This window comes from Mycteria americana, chromosome 3 (assembly GCF_035582795.1).
Source record: "Mycteria americana isolate JAX WOST 10 ecotype Jacksonville Zoo and Gardens chromosome 3, USCA_MyAme_1.0, whole genome shotgun sequence".
In the NCBI taxonomy this organism is placed as follows: Eukaryota; Metazoa; Chordata; class Aves; order Ciconiiformes; family Ciconiidae; genus Mycteria; species Mycteria americana.
Genome location: NC_134367.1, coordinates 34,025,176 through 34,047,116, shown reverse-complemented (window position 1 = coordinate 34,047,116; position 21,941 = coordinate 34,025,176). Strand labels below are relative to the sequence as shown.

At 36.8% G+C, this 21,941-nt stretch overlaps 1 protein-coding gene across 5 annotated transcripts in view; it reads right to left on the bottom strand.

Annotated features, from left to right (window-relative positions):
* The window catches only part of SMAP1 (small ArfGAP 1), a 106,364-nt gene that overhangs the window by 38,982 nt on the left and 45,441 nt on the right, over nucleotides 1-21,941 (bottom strand). For 3 of the 5 annotated variants that reach the window (XM_075498173.1, XM_075498170.1, XM_075498174.1), the window contains 2 exons: nucleotides 18,285-18,377; nucleotides 14,448-14,528 (listed from right to left, as the gene is read on the bottom strand). In XM_075498173.1, the coding sequence (XP_075354288.1) occupies nucleotides 14,448-14,528; nucleotides 18,285-18,377 (174 nt within the window). The remainder of the gene's footprint in view (nucleotides 1-14,447; nucleotides 14,529-18,284; nucleotides 18,378-21,941) is intronic. The other 2 variants (XM_075498171.1, XM_075498172.1) reach the window with 2 other exon arrangements.

Sequence of the window (21,941 nt, the reverse complement as noted above, 5' to 3'; positions counted from 1 at the left end):
CTGGAGATCCATCAAATAATTCAGTGAAAAGCAGTTCTAACTTACTTAAAAGCAATTTCCAGTTTACTCACTAAAGCTCATAGACGCTTCTATGGTTACTGAACAAAAGTCTTCCTTTGCTCTTATTAGGTAGGAATTATATGCCTTGTGCGTAAACTAATTGGATTCCTTCCCTCTTCATTACCTGCTTGCAATAAAACTTGCAAGACAGCATAAACATTTGAGAATTCCCATATGAGAAAATAATGTTAGCAATTTACTATAAGCTTGCAATAAGTTTGTAGATATGATTTTTCCTGACAGCTCATATACTTCTATTATACAAGTTAGTTTAGTCCATATCTATTTAAAACATTACTCACATAGGTATCCTAGAATTTTTAAAGAACTTTTTTACAACTTTTGTATCTGACATGTAAATAAGTAAAAACAAATACTTTCATAGGATTGAATTTAAATCACATTAAAGATGAAACGTGTTGACCCTCCTATGATACCAGCATTTTTTTTTTCAGACTTGCAACTAAATATGAAGAAACTTAGAAATCACACTAACCCTTCAAAACTTAGTATACTTTTAGCAAGTGATGAACTTCTATTTTGCCTAACTAGCAACAAAGCCAGAAAGCAAGTATACTATACTGAATCACAAGATATACTACAGTGGTATCATTATGAAGTTGTACAGACTACAGCAACTCTGCAAGCAAACTCTGATGCATTTCTAAACAGGAGAAAAAAAATGCATGTCAACCAAAAAAAAAAAAAGCTGCCACTCTTATTTATAAAACTAGAATTACCTCAAACAAACATTTAACCCAAGGGGAAAATGTAAGTTTATTATTTAAGAGCCTATTTCGATTATTCCAATGAATCACTCTCAGACACTGAACTACTCACGCTGATGTAAGCAAGCTAATTTAAGACATTTATACCAAGCAAACCAACAAAACCAAATTGCCTTTTTTTTTTTTTTTTTGTTACATAGCATTCTGTACACGTGAAGGTCATTCAGTCAAAACACACTCCTGAAGGAAAACATTTTTAAGTGGTCCTTGATCTACATCTCCACTTTAAAAACCAGGGTATATGGATTTAATTAGATTTTCAGAGTTAGGGCAAGGTACTTGTACAAGATTATGTAAAATGTGTTATATCTTTAGTAATTTGAATTAAAAACTTCATGGCAGAACTAACAGAGAGCTGCACCATAATCTTATTCCATTAATACGATTTTATCTGGGTCTAGGCTAATATGCTAATAATATCTATGCAAAGTGGATTAAGACTACTCCTTTGTTATTACTTATTGACCAGCCAGTACTACCACTTTAACTGAATTTAAATGTTACCTCAGATCTCATTTACTTTAGTCAATGTATTCCAAGAAGGCTTAAAACCTTTCATGTCTTGTACTTAGCTGAATCAGTTTAGCTCCTTTTGAATGCAACAGACATTCTCAGAGGCCCTTTTACCTTGCTCAAAACAAGGTATGCAACTGTAGAAGGATAATTTCCTAAAATGAAGTTGTCTTTCTTTTTATACTGCTGAGACTATGGCAAAATATCAAAGATTAAATCTTTCTCTTTAAATTCTTACATTCATGTATTAAAACTATATAATAACAACCACATTTGAAATACTAGTTGTATGCATTCATTTTCAAATATATTATGTCCTTAAAGCTGACAAGTTCAGAATAGGGTCTGAAAAAAGAGGGCAAGCTCTTTTTCCTAAGTTTTGGCAAAATCCCAAGTGCCATATCTTTTTCCTAAGTTTGGCACTTGAAGAAGAGTGTCAAAAGATTGCAAGATGATTGCTAGGTAACAGTCACAACAAGAAGTAGGAACCTAAAGCCAAGCTAGAGATGGCAAGACTGCAGAGAAGGATAGGCACATAGTCTGGGTGCAAAGGTACCAAAGTTTTCCAGGTATTCTGTGGGCAAGGATTTGAGCAGAGTTTGCTGCAGCTCTAAATCTTTGAAATGTCTGCATTTAAGCCGAGAAGCAAGGACCTGTTTACAAGGACACAAAAGGCAGAGGGAAAAGCTGTTTATCAACCCTTTTCCTATTTTGTATTATCTTGTCATGGAACTTGATTTAGATAAAACCCAAGCATTGTACTTTTAGTCCAGCAATACCCATTTTTTAAATCTTTTAGAAGAAATCATTATGAAGTAGAAAATCGAGGCAGATTCATCTTAAAGCTGTAGCTGATCCAGTGTCCCATTACAACATCTATAAATCGGATTAGGGTCGAAGTGTTCTAATGCACCTCGGTTTGCAAGCTGTGAAATGCAATAAACATGGTTTGCATTTTTATAAGCTGTTTTCAATACATCTTCAGTTTTAGAACCGCATATTGTGGTTCAATGAACTTGGCTTACATATTTCTACTCCATTTCTATTGAGCTAATTAGCCTGGGCAAGACTACAATAACGCAGCTATATTAGTTCCAGTTCCTCATTGAACTGTTTTCTTTTATAACTTTCCTTCTAAAACCCTTTTGAGTCATACATAATATAACATCAGCGTACCCAATCAGAACTAAGGGGTATATATTTGTAATTCCTTCTTCATACATCTCCAGGCAAGAATGAGTGTTTCAGGCATGGCAACTGACTGAGCTCATAAGTAAAAAAACAATCCAATACAAGCATTGCTGTCTACCCCTATTTGTGAAGGTATGGTTTGCACTCTTTTCCTTGACTATAACAACAGTGCTTTTTTGCTGAAAAATGCTTTTTGCAGGAAACTTAAGGTCATCCAATATCAAGACCCTACACCCTTAGCCAGTCACCAGCTCAGACCCTGGATCTTTCCAGATGCTGATATCCTACTCACTGGCTAGTCCAGCGTGAAAGTTGCAGTTATACACATGTGTGTGAGCACAATAACGGTGTCTCCAGTAGCTGGTCTTAGACATACTGGTCTCTCCAGTTGCTGACCCTTAGGTTCCTCAAACCTGCTGTCTCTTTCCAGTGGCCAACCTCTTACCCTTCTTGTCTGGTAGTCCAGCTTGAAGTTTGCTAGTGTTCACACACAGACACAGAAGAGACAATGTGCTCACACACAATGTGGTTGCAAATAGAATTTGGCAAGAATATAGGATAGCCTGCAGTGACCAAGTGCAGGGCTCAGACAAGCTTACTGCCCAGCAACCCGCATATATGTCACTGGCCCTTTTTATCCCCTTCCTCCCTGCTTCCTCGTGCTTGTTCCACTCCAATCCACCTTGATTCCTCCATTTCCCTGCTTTTGGTCTGTCACCTAAACGTCCCATAATAAGCTTCATACAATATTCTCTGCCCTATCCCTGAATTCTTTTCTCTCTGCATCCCATAATAAGTCCTATGGCCTAGTATGCAATCACCCCTTACTTGCCTGAGGTTCCTGGGAGAGAATCTCTTTCCTTGACCCACCTCACCACTCTCCTTCGATGGACCTAGGAGAAACAGATCACCGTGCTCTGTTTTCACTCATTGGATTATTCTGGTTCTCCTTCCTATCGTTGTTCCTCTGATTCTTGCAGTCTTTATGTTTTAGTCACATAGTCTTACAGCATCACACTGAATATTGTTTCATATAAACCACCTCTGAATTAGGACTTTTCCTAAATAGCGTTCTGCTTCTTAGAGTGTTGGACTGATACTCTGTACTTGCATCTTTTCTATCATTATGGCAAGCAGTATGATGCAAACACTTTATGAAGTCTAAGCATATGATGTCTATAGAGATGCATTTTAAAAAACCTCTCTGTACCACAGAAATTCAATCCTCTCACTGACAGCTAATCAGACTGAAATCATAGAATGCTTTGGACTGGAAGGGACCTTTACAGGTCATCTAGTCCAACCGCCCTGCAAGAGCAGGGACATATTCCACTAGATCAGGTTGCTCAGAGCCCCATCCAACCTGACCTTGCATGTTTCCAGGGATGGGGCCTCCACTACTTCTCTGGGCAACCTGTTCCAGTGCCTCACCACCCTCATCGTAAAAAATTTCTTTCTTATATCTAGTCTAAATCTGCCCTCTCTTAGTTTAAAACCATTGCTCTTTGTCCTGTCACAACAGGCCTTGCTAAAAAGTTTGTCCCCGTCTTTCCTATAGGCCCCCTTTTAGTACTGAAAGCCTGCAATAAGGTCTCCTCGGAGCCGTCTCTTCTCCAGGCTGAACAACCCCAGCTCGCTCAGCCTGTCCTCGTAGGAGAGGTGCTCCAGCCCTCGGATCATTTTCGTGGCCCTCCTCTGGACCTGCTCCAACAGCTCCATGTCCTTCTTGTGCTGAGGGCTGCAGAGCTGGATGCAGTACTCCAGGTGGGGTCTCACCAGAGCGGAGTAGAGGGGCAGAATCACCTCCCTCGACCTGCTGGCCATGCTTCTCCTGATGCAGCCCAGGATGCGGTTGGCCTTCTGAGCTGTGAGCGCACATTGTCGTCTCATGTCCAGCTTTTCGTCCATCAGTACCCCCAAGTCCTTTTCCGCAGAACTGCTCTCGATCGCATCATCCCCCAGCCTATATTGAAATCGAGGATTGCCCTGACCCAGGTGCAGGACCCTGCACTTGGCCTTGTTGAACCTCATGAGGTTCACACAGGCCCCCTTCTCCAGCTTGTCCAGGTCCCTCTGGATGACATCCCATCCTTCTGGCATGTCAAGTGCACCATGGGAAATAACCCCATAGGTTAATTTAGGTTAGTAACCTATGGGAAATAACCCCATAGGTTAATTTTTCTTACTTCTCTATCAGCTTCTTGCTTTCTTTTGCTGCTATAGAAGTTAGGAGTGAATTGGCGAGTACTTTATCACCCTCATATACAAGTACATAATTCTGTTTCACAAATGCAGAACTTAGTAAGAGGGAGACATGCTTAATAAATACAATGTTTAATAAATACTTATGCATCATTAGCTGTTCATCTCTATGACCATTAGTCATATTAGTTTCTTGTGCCAGTCAGGTTTTTTTTTTTCAGTTTTGTTCTCATTTCAAAGTTAACCAGTTTGAAACCATTATTTTAGAAGCTAATTATTTTCAGCCTATCACAAGCAATACCAAAATGGATTTCCCTTTACTTGAGTAAAAAAGTCTTCATCCTCCATATCCGTGAAACTTCGTCTTCATCCTCCAACTATCCAGAAACCAACTATCCAGAAACATTGTAGCCACAACCCAGTCTAGCAGTCTACATCTCAACTGGAAATGAGTCAAACTTCTTTCTGCTTTTATTCCTCCAGTTTAAATAATGTGAACTTATATGAAATTTCTGGGTATTCTGAAAATGAATATTTAAATCATCCTTACAAAACGTAAGGATCGCTAAAATTTTTTAGATTCACAGCTTCAAAGATTTTGAAGTTTTACAACTGACCCTTCAAAGTGATATTACAAGGGCTCTGACTTGCTTGTTCAGGCACCCATTTCAACATTTATGCTGAGATTCAACCAAACCAATTTCTTTTACACCACTAAAATAGTCTATGGTCAAACAAAGGAAAAAGATATGTTGATATCTACTTACAGTGTAAACTGATGATTAAGTATGTAAGACAAAAAAAATCCGTAGGTTACCTTGAGCAGAATACACAGTGTAAAATATACTATCTGCCTAGCAGACAAGCCTGCAGTACCTTACTCTGACATGAAGTACAATATCCTCAAGTTGAGAGAGACCATACTTGCTGAGCAGAGAGGCGGGACAGATTTATTTTTCAACAGCATACTGACATGCATGGGGACCAACCTCAGAACTGCCCCCATTTTCTAGCTGCAGGTGCCAATTTTATAAAGGGAAAATTTCAAGTACAACTGAAAGACAAGCTCATCCAGTTGCAACCTTTTTTTCAACAGAGACAGGAGGCAATTGATTGCAGATGTGTTAACAGTGTTATAAGGAATATATAAGGATATAGGAAGGAATAAGGATATATAAGGCATAGGAAGGAAGTAGCTAGGAAGGAACAGTGTTAGATAGTAGATGGGAAGGAACAGTGTTATAAGGAATGCATAAGGATAGGGGAAGGAATAAGGATATATAAGGAATAGGGATATATAAGGAATTTAGCATTAAAGAGATGCTAGTTATTTGAACAGCTAGGTAACCGGTCACTTAATTTTCTACCATACTTATCATCTCACAAAATTATCTAGAGCAAGAAACTTGTCCATTTCCTTCAAATTGTGTTAAAGATCCTGCTTCCACCTTATCTTGTTTTTATCTCTACCACAGCTACAGTGCTATCTTCCAAATACCTTTGAGTTAATTTTGTGAAGACATAATTATGTGACAGGATGAATGCCAGAGCCATAAAGTTTTCTGTACAACTGTTCTACTGCCATAAGCAACTATCAAAACATAAGAAATTCAACAGTTCAAATAAATAGTCTTATTCCTTTTAGTAAAAAGCCACGCAATCAATACCTATGTAAACTATGAATTTAAACTGGAAGACACTGAAATTGCATGACAGTGTCAGGAAGTTTGTTGAAACCTCTTATGGCATTTTACTATTTTTTTTAAACAATTTAAAGTTTAAGCTAAGGTTGGAGCTTTTAATATTGTCAGCGGCATCTAAAATTATTTTTTATGGAAAACAGAGTTACTATCTTTACTCTTAAGTAAGACTTGCACATCTTGACAGCACCTCCTACTACCCCACTGCCCTACCTTGATGGTCACACACTGGAGTGAGATCTCTCCCCTGAGTAGTTGAAGCACATTCTAGCTCAAGCACAGTAAAATAAAACAGAACACACAAAGACACTTGATTGCTTTGCTCATGCTCCAATACTTGCCTTATTTTAGGAAAAAACGAGGAAGCCTATTATTCAAAACAAGATAAGATTATTATTTTGAGTGACATTATTTAAATTAAATGTCTTTTTCCTGTTATCAACTTCATCTCATCCAATCCTTACCCTTCTTTACATTCAGTTGTGTATCAGTACCACTTCTGTAAAAATGTCATGCTTTTTGTTCTTGCACATTTGATTGATTGTTCACAATCTCCTAACTAGTACTGTAATTTTTATAAAACTTTTTAATGAGATTGTATATTTGCACTTTCAACCATGCATGCTCCTGTGGTTTCAAATGTCTCAGAATTAATAAGTCTTAGTCATATAGATGTTTTTATCTAAAGATAGCATCCATCCATGAATACGGCTGATTTAGTTCACGCTTATTTAAACATGCCCACTTCTTTTTGGTTCAATATACACGTAAGTATATGTAGATGTTGCCTTCTTAATTGTCTCAAAGTGACCAGGAAAAAACGTTAAGCTTATCACAAGCCAGCAGGAGAAACCTGAAAATGCCAACTGTTAGTAAGTACCAACTGCCATCACCAACTGAAAACCCAGGGCGATTTTAGGTTTTGACCCTGCATGGAGCAAAAATATAACTGAGGATCAATTAAAACTAAGCACACTTAAGAATATCTTTTTATGAAAATAGTTTGGCAAGTTAAACAAAGGCCTATTTAACCAAAGCAGCCCAAACCCAAGCTTGTTCTTATAGTTTTAAGATTCCATTTCTACAGAATTAAAAAAAAAAAAAACAACAACATTAAAATACTGTTCTGCTGCAGACCAGAGTTGAGAGGATCAAGCTGATACACAGAACACGCACTGGACTGAGGAAAAAAACATGATATCCTTCCTGTAGGTTGACTCCTTTTCCGATACTAAAAAGACAAATACCCTTCTTCCCATCTGACAAAAAAGGGCTTTCTTTCAATTGCTTCTACCTGCAGTATCTATTTCTTAATTTCTTTGTCTACAAACTCCCAATACGTAATAAGAGCCATGACAGATTCATTTCATTAAGTAAGACTATTTTTCAAGGCAATCCTCAAACATAGGGAGTCCTTTGTTACCTGCAAAAGGAATGAATCGCACAGTTTCGGGAAGAATCTAATTTGTTTTGCCTTTCTCCAGATTAGCATTAGAAGCAACCAAAGAACCCAAAATAATCTGATCTCTTCCATAAGACTGAAAAGTTATGATCAGAAATGTAAAACTAGGTTGGGACAGGTCCGTAAAATGTAGACTGAGAGAACAAGAAGCCTTAAAACCCTTCACCCTCTGTGGGGGTAGAGGGCAGGGAAATAGGTTGTCCTATGTGTTATCACACACTCCTAAATCCTGAGCTTTAACTCATATCTTAGTCTGAATTTGTGAAAACAAGGACTAAGAGTATAAATAAGACTATGTATTCAACCAGAGGGTAAAACATGTTTCTATTTTTCTGTTCCTGTGATAAACTTTTGATTGCTTATATATTATTGCTTTAAATATAAATTAAATTTATATTATATTAAATTTATATTATATAAAAATAGAAAGAAAAAACATTTAAAAATGAAATCACTCAGAAAGGCAAATAATATTTAGAAGTCTAGGGAAACATACTGTTAACACCTCTTCAAGTGATTTAGCAAATATATAATCAATACGGTATCAAAATAAATAAAACATTTATAATATTTATAATGTAATTCTCTATTTAAATTATCATTCAGGTCAATATTTGTCAGTTAACTTATTCCTACAACTTAAAAGTAAACACCTAAATACATCACTTCCACGAATACACCAAAAATTTTGTAGGCTTTCAATTCTGCCACACATTCTCACAACGCTACACAGTTTTTAAAAACTGAAGAACACTGGAGCACTACTTGCTCCAACTCATTTCTCCTTGTACAAAATGATTAGGATGATAATTTGGAATACTTTGGGTAAGTAAAAAACATCCCCAGAGAACTAACGGGGACTAATAGTTCCTCTTAGTCTCACTTGCCCAGACAGGTTGATTTTTGTGGGAGTTTTAGCTGCCTTTGGGGGAAAAAAATCAAACAGACAAACAAAAACACCACCCTAAGAAGCCACAGTAAGTTCTTCCTATTCGGTTAAATGAGTATGTGACACATTGTTTTTCCTATATGAAGGGGAAAAGATCCTAATATGATCTGCCCTCACCTTTGAGGGGTTTTCTAGCACTTTTTAATGCAAATAAACTTATGTCAGTACCTCCATAATGTGGGCCATCTGGTGCTGGCTGGTACCAGCGGACTGAGAGGCAGCAGTTCCCTTCTATTGTTGAGTTTAAGCTGGCAATTTAGTCTCCAGTTTGGGGAAGAAAAACAGCATTTCATATACTACCATTGAAAGATACCCTCTAACTGACCCATTTCTGTCACTTAAATCAACTCTACACACAAAAAAGAGCCAATTTCAAACTCAAAATGCAATATAATAAAACAAACTAAACTTACAGTGTCAAATAGTACTTCAGTTAATCAAGTTTAACTGCTGCAATCCTTCAGAAACATTCCTTATCCAGATACGTTCAGCAGAATGAAAAAAGTCTTAACTTTGAATGTCAATATTAGCTTGCAAAAGCACAAGTAGTTTGTGAAGAAAAAATAGTTTGTTCTTTACATCCTAACCATTTAACTTTACTGTCCCAATACAACACAATCTGTCTTAAAAGAGCTTACTTTCAATAAATTAGATGTGTGGTATTTTACAGTGGACCATCACAATGCCTTCATGAAAGTCTTCAGATGATGCAAAACCTCTAAAATAAACACCACAGAAAGCTACTTAGTGCTGAATCCAAGCACTGCCAAAGCATTCAGGGCCATAAACTTAGCTGAACTTTATCATTTGGGATATCAGAAATACTGGTCAAGTTTTCCAGGGACAGTTTTCCAAAACACTTCTGGCTTAATTCTGGATTGCTAGCACTGAAGCATGTCAAGATTTTCTTTATTTAAAAATTAAAACTATATAAAAAGTTGAACCCTACAAAAATCTGGAAGTTTTAGACATATGAATTCTCTCCCCCTTTACTTCTGGAGCACACCAAGGCCTCAAGATGTCATACCTCGTTATGTCTTTTTTTATCCGAATTTGTAGTGCAGATGGACATAAAAAGGTATGTTTTGAAAAAACTAGAATTGTCCTAGTTGCTCTGAAATTCAAGAAGTCTCATTCATACAACTCAATATGAGGAACTGTGTTCCTGAATGGAGAACTTGTCTACTCAGCTTACGCAGAAAAGAAAGAAAGAAAAAAAAAAACCTCAATCCAAGTTCTCTGTTCCAAATCAAATATTGTGCAATGGAAGTACTAAGTACAATGGAAGTACTAACGAAGTACTTAATGCAACCCACTTCTATTAGCAGTCTTGCCAAATGCATGAAGAGTTTCCTGTCCATTCTGTAGAGAGCATACCGTTTGATTGTCCGCAAACACAGTCTTCCTCGCTCCATTCTTTGCAGCTCTAATGGCCTTGTTTATCCTTGGGGCACCCAAACTCCACAGTTCACACACCGGCCATTTCCCTCATAGCCCTGATCCTTCAGCCCGGATGATGGGACTGCACCCCATCTCCTTCCCTTCTATGCTTCCCTTCAGTGGAAAACAGGCACAAGGTGGATGGAGTGCACACAGCCCCTGCTCCAACATGCTGCATGAAGCAGCAGCATAGAGCTTACCTAAAGTGCCCCTCTGTGCTATGAGCAGAAACTCTACTTAAAACCACCACATAGTTTAAATTTTAGTTCAGAAAACTACTATGAGGCTTTGGTGGCTCCCTCACACACCAGTAGAATATGTAGGCTACCGGTTCTTTTTAAAGTCACCAAATGACTGTAAATTGAGCACATTCAATTACCTAAGGATGAACAATAATCCTACTCAGCAGGCATACTAGACATAAAAAGGAGTTCAGTGTTTTACTTTGTTCCTGAATGGAGAACTTGTCTACTCAGCTTACGCAGAAAAGAAAGAGAAAAAGGAAAAAAAAAAAAAAAGAAAATCATGGCTGATTTGGGAAATTTCACCAACTTCAGCTGTGCAAAGGAGTAATTAATGAGAATGCAATTCCATTGCATGACAGTCTGCCTTGTGCTATTATTCTTGCTATTGGCCCATAAGAAGCACTAAGAAGCATGCGATAGTTCAGTTTGGTTATTTATTCTTTCAACACATTTGGTACTGCTGAAATTGGCATTTCTGTTGCTTGCAAACAAGCTGGGCTTTGACTGGACATCTCAGCTCCACGTAACCTGGTCCCAGTTTTCATGTCATGACGAACTGTGTAATATATTGTTCCAGCAGTTTTCTTGCAATTTTTTTTTTTCTTCTCCAAAGTAACTGTAAGGATAAGGTTATTTTAAGCACGAGCACTGAGGAAACTTGAGGTCTGTAATTGTGGAAATGGCACAGGGAGAGGAGGAGGAAGGACCCTGGGTAAGTTATGCAAGTTTCTCAACTTTCTTCAATTAGACTGAAAAAACCATTACCACTGCCAGTAGTTTCACAATGTTAAATTCTTTATTTTATTAAAGAATACTGCAGATCTGATGTAAAACATCACACTATTGGCTGCTTCCAATAAAATGCTAATTACCAGACTATGCTTGGTCTGTAGCTGACATAGTAAGATCTGTTACATTAAAAATTACCCAGTAATTTTGTCACAGAAAGTGGAACAGCCCAGAAAAGTAGCGTCAAACAAGTATCCTTGCTACTCACTGTTCTGCAGTAGATGTCTCTCATCTTGAGGAAATTCTACTCTACATCTGAAATCACTGTCTCCAACTCAAACGTTCATAAAAATGTTTCCCACAAAACCCGCTTTAAGGACATGATGATTCTTACTGAAAAGCAATTTCAGTAAGAAAGCCCACTATTGTTAAATCAGTTAAAATATGATTTTCTGTTCTTTTTACCTATCAAAGCATGCTAATCAACAAAGTATCTTTTATGCCATAATTACCTGACACATTAATGCAATATTGGAATAATGCCGTTTACTAAATCAATGCTACAAGCTTTCAGCAATATTTGAAAATGCAACAGAAATCATGCTAGACATTCAGCTTGTTAAAGGCTAAAGACCAGTTAGTCACTGGAGAAAGGCTCTTACGCAGATGTAGGAGCAGATCTAGTCAGTTCTATGAAGCAGATCAGAACATGAGAACTGAATGTGAACATTTTAATTTTTTAGGATGCATATTCTTGTTTTAAGAGCTAAGAAACTTAAACAATATCAGATATAAAAAAGAAGACACCAGGAACTTAAGACTTGTAGGAGTACATGACACTTGTAAAGAAATCTGAAGTTTTCTATAGCTTCATTTTCAACTTCTTACTAGTTTAAAGCCTGTCATTTTTTCCATCTTTACTGATTCCTCTACAGGATGGCTAAAACACTGCTTGAATTACCTTAATCAAGAGAAGTCTCAAGATTGTGGTAAAACTGCCAATTGCTTGGTCATGTATATTTAATTCATTAGCTTCCCAAGCCTGGAATGTCTAGATTGGAGATACACCATGCCTGCAATAAAGGCGACCAGTGACTTCATATATGAAGCGTCCAAAGAATTCTCATATTCTGTTTCCTTCTCCAGAAAGCTGAGAACTGGGATAAATAGCCAGCTACTGCTTGACGTGGTTGCTGAAAGTATGATAGTACGGTCAAGATGGCAGCATTCCCCTACTGATTCAACATTCAGTATTTAAGCTATCCTATAGACAGTCTCTAACCGGATGCGAAGTGTACCATTATTAGTCAAACTAAGAATACTAACGTTTATCAGCTCCCTGAAGCAGAATCACACCACAAAAGCAACAGTGTATTATTCCATATAAAAATAAAACCTTTTGGTCCTCTATCTCGTCAATACTTTCCAATGGAAATGCAATATTTGATATAGGTCTCTCTCCTTTGGATTCTAGAAAGTGACTGTGATTTTAAAACATGCAAAGTTTACAGGCTGTGTCTAAAAATAGTTTATTTTGAATGATCCTTAAAAGCCTTGAAAAGCCCAAGCTTAAAGAATCTCTTAAATTAAAAAGATGACACATAGATGAGTTCCATTTGAGCAATCAGTGCTGACACATTAATAATGAAATAAAATATGCTGCAGTATTTCAAACATTTTGCAGCTGTTACAACAACACTGTTATCTAATGCAGATATATTTACCAAATTCCACATTTTGTAGTACAAGCATTTAAAATCAAAATACTTCTTTTTACTTGCTTATTCATTAACTAGTAATCTAATGACATTTCAAATGTAAATCTAATCAGTGGCATTTGAATTGTTTTTTATTTCAAGTATTAGAGTACTCCCTCAGCTGTAACTATGCGCTGTCGTCTTTCCTCCTCACCTAACCAAGTATTCCCAGCCACGTGACAAGGTTCATGCATCCTTGCAAAGGCAAACCCTCTCTCCCCCAGACCAAAACTAGACCTTTGGGTTTTAGAAAGTTAAGATTTCCAAACCACAGCAATGTTTTAGCCTTTATAACTAAAGTATATTGTTATAAGGACCAGAACAAAACATTTAATTTTACTAGATAAAACTTCAATAATCAACAATTTTAATATTTTTATTGTCATTCATAAATATGCTTTAACCTCCTACAATATGAATAAGGATATCCTTTTCCACTAGCTCAGTGAAGCTGTGCAAATTGTCACATCGAACTTTGCTTCTGCACTAACTTATTCCAAAACTGCCTTCCAATTTCAGAAAAAAAGGTATTGGTATTGGGAGGGGCTTTTTTCCCTTCCAAGTGTGCACATATTTTCGTATCTCGTTTTATTATGCAAAATAAACAACTTCTATTTGAAAACTGAACTAGAAATACATCTGCAATCATAATGTATGAATACACAACATTTTTCATAATTGTAACACAGCACTATTGGGGAATGAACTGACAGATGGAGACTCCAATGCATTCTGTGGACTACACTGCAGATCAGAACATACTAATGGATTCACATCATCTGAGAGAGGACATCTGTCTTAGAAGAAATTATTGCATTTAATACTTAAATTACCCATTCCATTTTTGTTTAATATTAACTCCATACAGAAGTATACATGATTTAATTGTACCTATGTTGCTAAGGCTGCTCATTATGTTTTAATATAGCTGCATAAAGAAGCACCTTAACTGGTTTGTCTGTCACGTTTTGTGACATGATCTAGTTGAATATTTTCAAGTTACCTAGAGTATTAATTAAATTCTATAAATTATACACTTAGATTTAAAATGGATTCATTTATGAAAAACCATTAAGTGACCATACAGCGCTCAATAAAATTGAAAATTTTCTGTGCAATAGCAATAGTACATCTTAAAAACCTTAATTATCTGAGCTTAAATCTTAACAAATCTTAACTCACTTCCCTCTTCCTCCAAACACATTCCTCATCATATAGTCAACCAACCTCTGCATACAAGCAACAGCACAAGTAAACCATTCATGTGTGTTATCCAGATTACTATTCATACACACACACATGTGTATATATATACACACATATTAAAAATTTAATTTTTTTTTCAAATCTTTGTACATGTCTAATATTATGTGTAATTTTTAAATAACTGGAAAAAATAAACTACTCTTACCTTTTCAACTGCTAATTGTTTTGATGGTTTTTCTGACTCTCTCTCTCTCTTTTTCTCTTCTTTCTTTTTTTCTTTTTCCTTCTGCAAAAAAAAAAAGGCATTTTGCTGGTCCTCAATAACAATGCTTTTGCAAATCTATTGAATGTTCACAGTCATATAGAATATAAACAGAGATCTTCAGTTACTCCCCTTCTATTCAGAGTTTATGCTTCTATCTGCTCTGCTTCCAGAAGTGACTCATTTTGCTCAAATAGTACTACTAAAAATATTGTAACTCTGAGAATTCAAGAAATTCTCAAATATAGTACTACTAAAAATACTGTATCTTTGAGAATTCAAGAAATTCACTATTTCACCTGCTCATCTGCATTTCTTCTTATAAGCAGAAGGAAAAAAGAACCAGTGTTGCTTCTCCTAAGCTAAGCAGATCTGAAAACATCTACAAGTATTCCATTAACTCTGATAACCTCTGTCATTAGGACAGATGCCAGTCTCTTCTACCAAAGAACTATAGTAAGGTAATTTTCATGCAGCTTTCTGCAGAGAGTTACTAATTTTTAACAGCTAATCTAGTAGTCTTAAAAAAATACTCCCGAATGTAGAAAGTTGACTTGGGCCATATGACAGATGTGCTGAGTTATAAGACGTTAAGTTGTTCTAGAAAGAGAAAACATAAGAGATGCCTTTTCTGTAATGTCATTATAATGCATTCAAAGTAGTTTTTTCATTTTAGTTCTGAATGAATAAATGGGGCTATATTACAGAGCCAGTCTGACTGAAGAAAAGCATAAAATATTCCTTAAGGCATCATAAAATACAGACTTTTTAGGCCAGCAGTTTGCTTTGACACAGTGTTAGTAGTGATTTTTAGACCTAGCAATCTGCCTGCATTTACCTTATACAACTACAGTGTAGTACTAGTGAGTATACATGAACATTAAAATGGATGGAGTGAGTTTACCATGTGTAATAAAGGAGATGAGACAGTAGTTCCTAAATGTTCTTTCAGTCATGAGACTTGGATCCCTTTGTTCAAAGCTTCGAAACAGCTTTGTTCCACAAAACACTATTTTTTAGCAAGTTTCCCAATATTAGGAGGAAGTCTGAGAGGTTAGATAACCGTCTCTGCAGGTCCAGTATTAAAAATAAAACAGATTACTAGGCTACAGGTTTCTGTCAATAAGGATTTTTTTTTCTTTTTAACATCCAATATATATAATTTTCAAATCTGTGTAACAATGACATTTGGTTAAAATAGTTTTAACACTAAGATGAAGGGGTTTTTTTCTGGGTTGGTTTTTTTTTCGAGGGGGCAGGGAGGGAACGGACAGACGCGGCATGGGGGGACCCAAGTAACACATTCTTCACAACTTCAAATCATCAATTTTCAAAACTTTCACCATATTTACCAGATGGATTGGGGTTACTCAACTGAGGCTACTCAAGTCCCAACTAACCCCTTAGAATTATTTCATCAGGCATTAACCTGAACACTCAGATCCTGGAAAGTGAGACTATGACACCAAGCACCTGCTTAAATGTGGGTGCCACTCAAGCAACAGGAAGCAATGAGCACAGTCACAAAACTGCAGAAAAGGGGAATTTGGAATGTCTGTTTTGCAGAAAAGAAACAGAGACCAACTTAGATTTTAGTGAACATTAGGAACACAAAAATGAGCATAGTAGTCCAAACCAGAGGCCCAGCCAACACTATCTCACCTGTGGCACTGCCAGGTGTTCAAGAAAAAGCTTATATGACTGGGAGAAGTATAGAGCAGTGTTTTATTTTGAGGCCATCGTAATAACCTAAGACTTGCAGGCTTACTGAACTAAGATTACAAATACATAGCCATGCCTTTGAAATGAAGCTTAGCCTTTCTTTCCTTACTGCGTCACTGATCCTAGTACCAATCTACATTCTAAAGCCTCTCAAAATCCTGTGACCGTAATCATGTACTGCCCACAAACATACTGTCAGAGCAATAACTTCTCCAAGTGTCTTTCATTCCCTGCCCCCACTCCAACCTTCCCTAATTGAATAATTTAAATAAACCTAATCTCTTCTCCTGTGGAAGCTTTTCTACATGTTAGACAACTGCGATTTGTTTCCTCTCCTCCTGGGAAAGGTTGTTGGAACTGTCATAACAGTACGCTTACTTTTCAAATACAGTACCTTACATTTACTTGAATACGTTTAAGTGAAAGCAGAGTTAAAGTTTTTGCATGTGATCATCTTCAGGCTGTCCTGATTTCCAGTTTGACTTCAACATTTTTTTGAAGTATGTTTTGTTAGAGAAACCTCACTTCTAGAGGAAAAAGTATCTGGAAACTTTTATTCTTCAGGACTTTGAGAACGAGGAAGGCTTGCAGTAAGTTTCACAGTTTCATCTGGTAAACATTCCATAAAGGTGACCAAATGCAAATAAATGCCTCTCATTGCCCTTAACAAATCCCTGACAGCTTCATAGTGAAAATATGAAGACTTAAAATAAACTGTTCACCAGTGTTTCTGCCTCCACACCTCAACAAAGCCTACAGGAACTCTCTCGATTCCCAGTGACTTTATTTTCATTCATTTCATTTTCACTGTGGACTTGAAAACCCATAACTCCTTCATCTTCACACTTCACAATTTCAATATGCAAGCTTTCTGCTTCAGCTCCATTAGATAAAAATGAATTCAGACTAAATAAAAACATTTCTCAGATGCTGTATTCATGCCAGAACTTCAACTGAAGTGTTTCATTACTTGCAAAAGCAGTCAAAAAGCACTATGAAGACAATAAAATGAAATTGGCTTTATACTGGTCTTAAATTCTAAGCAAAAATTATTCATTTTTTTCCCCCAAGATTCATTTCCAACAACATGGCATACTAGTTACACAGAGGAACTTTCAAATTTGGATGCATCAAGAGAGGTGGGTAAGAAAGGAAAGGTAAGTTTCATTCTAAGTGGCTGCTGCTATTCCTGGTACAATCTAAAACACATGTCAAATTCACCAAGGCTTGTGGTCTAGTCCATGACAGTAATTTACATTCTAATTAATGTTTAAATATAGCTGAACTAAAATAATTTATAGCATCTGTCCACATTTTCTGTGTTTAGAAGAAAAAACATGATTTATGTTTAGATCATAAGTTATTTCATATACTGTACAGTCTCAATTTAGAGTGAAGTATCCAAAAGAGCGTAACATTGAGCATTCACATTCTAAAAAAAAAAATGTATTTCATTGTCATTGCAAATTGTGACATTTACTGAAAGTTCATACAAACGATGCCTCATCTACTACTCGTTTGTGTGTTAAGTTTTTCAAAGGCCCTTCTAAACAGTAAATGTAACATCAACACATACACGTACATCCCAGCTAGAAGGGATATTAAAACCAGTATGAGTTAACAGAAATGTCACCGAATTAATTCTATATTTATCTCCAAGGAGACTGAACTAAATGGCTGGAACAGTACTGATAATTTAGACTCTGAAACAAGCAAGTAATATTAAAAAAGATACCAAAAATTATTCCTGAGGAGACAGGACAATGTCACTCATGCCCATTATAGCTGGGAATGAAATGGTGTTTCCACAGTTTTGTGACACTAGACCAGAGCGGAACCAGAATTTTTGATATTTAAACACTAAGAAGTAAAAATCATGCACGTGCTTTGTCCCATTGTATCGGTTCTTTTCATTTATCTAGTCCAGGAAGCAAGGGGGAGAAAAGTATTTTAAATGCCTGAAGTATTACCAGCAATTCAAATTCCCTAGTTAGCTCAGTGAAATTACTCTATAGAAATGCAAGCATTTGTGCAAAGCAGTAACCTGACAAGAGTCACCTGAAAACAATATACCTCTGCTTTGCTCTTCTCAGCAGCAGCTTGCAGAGAAGGAGAGGATGCCAAAGGCTGAGCAGCATCAGAAGAGGATATCTGTACGAAACAGAGGAAAGAAAGGAGAAAGAAAATAAGCAAGAACAGCTGGGAAGGGGGGGAGGGGGGTGGAGCAGAGGCAGCTAAGAGACATGATTTTCATTCTTTTTTTCAACAATTTTGGGGGTGGGAGAAAAAAATACAACATAGAAAAAAACAAAAAGAGGAGACAAAGTATTTCTTTCCTCCCCTCTCCTTTTTATCAGTATGATTTTTAAAGGAAATCTGTCAGGTAGGAATGAGTGACTTACAATGAAATTCACTAGAACAGAATATAAGAAAATGAACCTGGATAAGATCATATCACAGGCCTAAGAAAAATAATTAGGTTTCATCCATTGTTCAATTTTATCCAGTGTGACTCTTGAAATATTAATGTCCTGAAGCATGAAGGCACACTGTCCCAGAGGAGGGGGAGAGAAGAGAGTGTCTTTGTTCTTGTTCACTGTAACAGAGTATTTTTATTAAGAGGAATGCAAAATAACTCTGAAAGTTATACATTAATTAAAGTTCTAATTAACTCTTCTTTAAGAGCACTCCAAATGAGTAAAGAGCTTAGGGTTAATATAAAGCCGCATCCTAGCAGTAGGATGCCAGACCTTCCAGACAGGTGACACTTCTTTTCTAGGAATCAGTATGTAAAATTGCTATTAGCACCACTAGACTTCCAGAATTACCCAAAAAGTGTAAGTTATATATGCAACAGATGCAGTTTGCTCAAGAAAATAGGATTTCTCTAAATGCATTTTCATACACCTTCCTATCCTATCTCTTTATGCATAGTTGATCACTTTAATGGAAACATTATCTTTCTATTCCCCTTACTACAAAAATGCAACTGAATTACATTTACCAAACACGTAGAAGATCTTCAGAGCTATAAAGCTGACACTTCTACACTGTCTTGTATCATCTCTACTATCTACAAGGAAAATTTAAAAATAAATGAAGCTATTACAGAGCAGGTCATTATATTGGATCAAAATAACCAATTTAGATGACATGTTTTTACTTAGTTTAAAAAAAACAGCTTGCACTAAAAGCAAACTGAAAGCTGCAAAAAAAACCCTACCTCATGTCTAAATACCCCATATTTCTTACAGAAAACCCTACCAGTACCATAGCTTATATAGCTGGAATATTCATAGAATATACATATTCAGTATTTTTACAAACTCAGAAACTATGCTTATCCTGGAAGGTGGTGTAGAGCTTCAGGAAAGGTATTTATAAGGTTTAATTTTTAAACCAAATTTTACCTGCAGAAATATGAAACAGAATCCTCATTTTTAAATTTACTGTTTTAAAATCCTCAGGTTATTAGAGGAGTTATGGATACATCTGCTGCAATGAAGCAGTTTCTCAAACTGTAGCATTCTGTTGCTATAGAAACACAGGGATCCTGTTTATTCTGATTACACCACATTTTAACCAAATAAAGATGTCAGAAAAATGGTTAGGTAATTACATATATTAAACTATGAGCTCTAACACCATGTTCCTTACTAAGATTTCAATTAAATGGAAATGTGTGAAATTGTGATAATGGAACTTCTTAGGTATACCTTCCAAGTTTCTAAAGACAAAGTGGGATTTTGTTTTGGGTTTTTTTTTCATTCTTTCGTATGCTACAGATTTTAAGAGAATTTAAGCTTGATAGCTCTCGCATGTGAAGAGCAGGTAACAGCTACTCACCACACAGAACCAGGTAAGCAGAATTTCATTTGGGGCCTGGGGGGAAATCAGCACTATAGATGTTTGCGTCACATTTCCATCCTCCCATAATAGTTCTTCTCAATCTGCATACTATCTTCATAAATTAAGGGATTATCTAACCTAGGATAAGGTAATTCTATGAAGGCCTGAAAGTAATTATTATAGTTTTGCAAATCAAGTAATGGAGAAGCGTCACACAAGCTGTAAGCAGGAGACAGAGTGAAAAGCAGTTGCCATCTAGCCTGGGATATGGAACAGGATGTACAAGTTGAGAAATGCCGAAGCGTGATGTTTAAAGATAAACAGCAGCATTACATTCACTTCAGGCTAAAAAACAGCACCTGAAAGCACACTTCACATATGCAAATATTCAACTAAGCAAGAGTACAAAAGGCATATGACTGAAGCTAATCTTTAAGAGAAGACAGATTACAATGTATAAAGAACTGATTAAGTTGATATAATGAAAGCAATAGCATGAGTTTGGGCTGCTGAACAGCTTTATCACCACTGCATCGTGTTAAATTTGTTATCTACCATGCTGCGCCAGATAAGGAAATCTGAATGAAAAAATCCAATCAAGTCAAACTGAGTGGCTGGATAAAGCTAAACATAAAATGGGATTAAAAGAGAGACTGGTGCAGTCCATTGTGGCAAGTGGTTAAGCAGTCAGAGTATCAAGAGCCAATCAGGGTACCAGAGAGCCTGGAAAAATACTTGCCATCGGGACAAACCGATGCTTAAGGGACAGCCGACCTGTTAACCCTGTTGAGGTTCCCAGCTGGCACGGAACCAGCTGCCTCCTGACCTCCAAGCAATCCAGCACAGCCCACGCTGAGTGCAGAGGAGCCTCAGCAGCGCTCTCCAGCTAGAATTGAGTCCCTGCAGTGCCAACGATTCTGCTCCTCGCCTGTGCTCAGGTGTCATATTGTGTCATGTCCATATACCAGAACTAGCACCAAATAAAACTAAAAACTGTAAGAACACTGCAATGTAAGGGTATTATTTTATCATCTTGGGATTTTTTCAGTTCGAAGACTGAATTTTCACTAATATCCAAGTCATTATTATGGATGCTAATACCCTCTTCAAGCACGAAGAGAAACCAAACACCTTAGTCATCAAGTGCTTGGTTTTCAGGAGATTTCAAAACGCTCATTTTTAACCCGAACTAACCCCATATTTTAGCAAACCAGTGAAACTGCTTGACATTCCGAGATGTCAATAAAACCTCACAGGTTCTGTTTTCCCTTGTACTGTCCCCCAACTCTTACTTTGAAAGGTTGTGGTATGTTCATATTTTCAAACTGCAGCACACTTTACAGATGTAATGTATAGCAAAAAACGTCAACAAATAATCCTTTTCATTAGCATAAGTCAACTCTAAAAAATTTTGATGCTATTCTGATGACTTTGTTGTCAAAACCCACGTTAGACCATTCAAAGTTGGTATTAATACCTTCTACATCCTGTTTGCAGTGCAGACATACCATTAGCTATGGGGGACAGTAGTTATTGAACAGATGAAACACCAATAAGGAACAGTGGTTGACAACAAGTTGTGTGCTGCTGGCTTGTATTTCCAGTAATCTTTGTTTTTAAAACTACTGCAGTGATAAAGCAGCTCAGAGAGCTGTTCCCGTTTGTAGTCAAAAGAGATTCATTAGCTTGCCAGCAAATGGCAAATGAGAAAGCATCTGCTCAGTGACCTATTTCTACATTTGTGGCCAGTAGTGGGAGCGCTGAGGTTAGACTAACCCCCGGATCAAACCACTCACCCATGACAGGTAAATGCATCCAACTCTCCTGGAGTAAGTGCTGCACTCAGTCCTGGTGAAACTGCCTTTA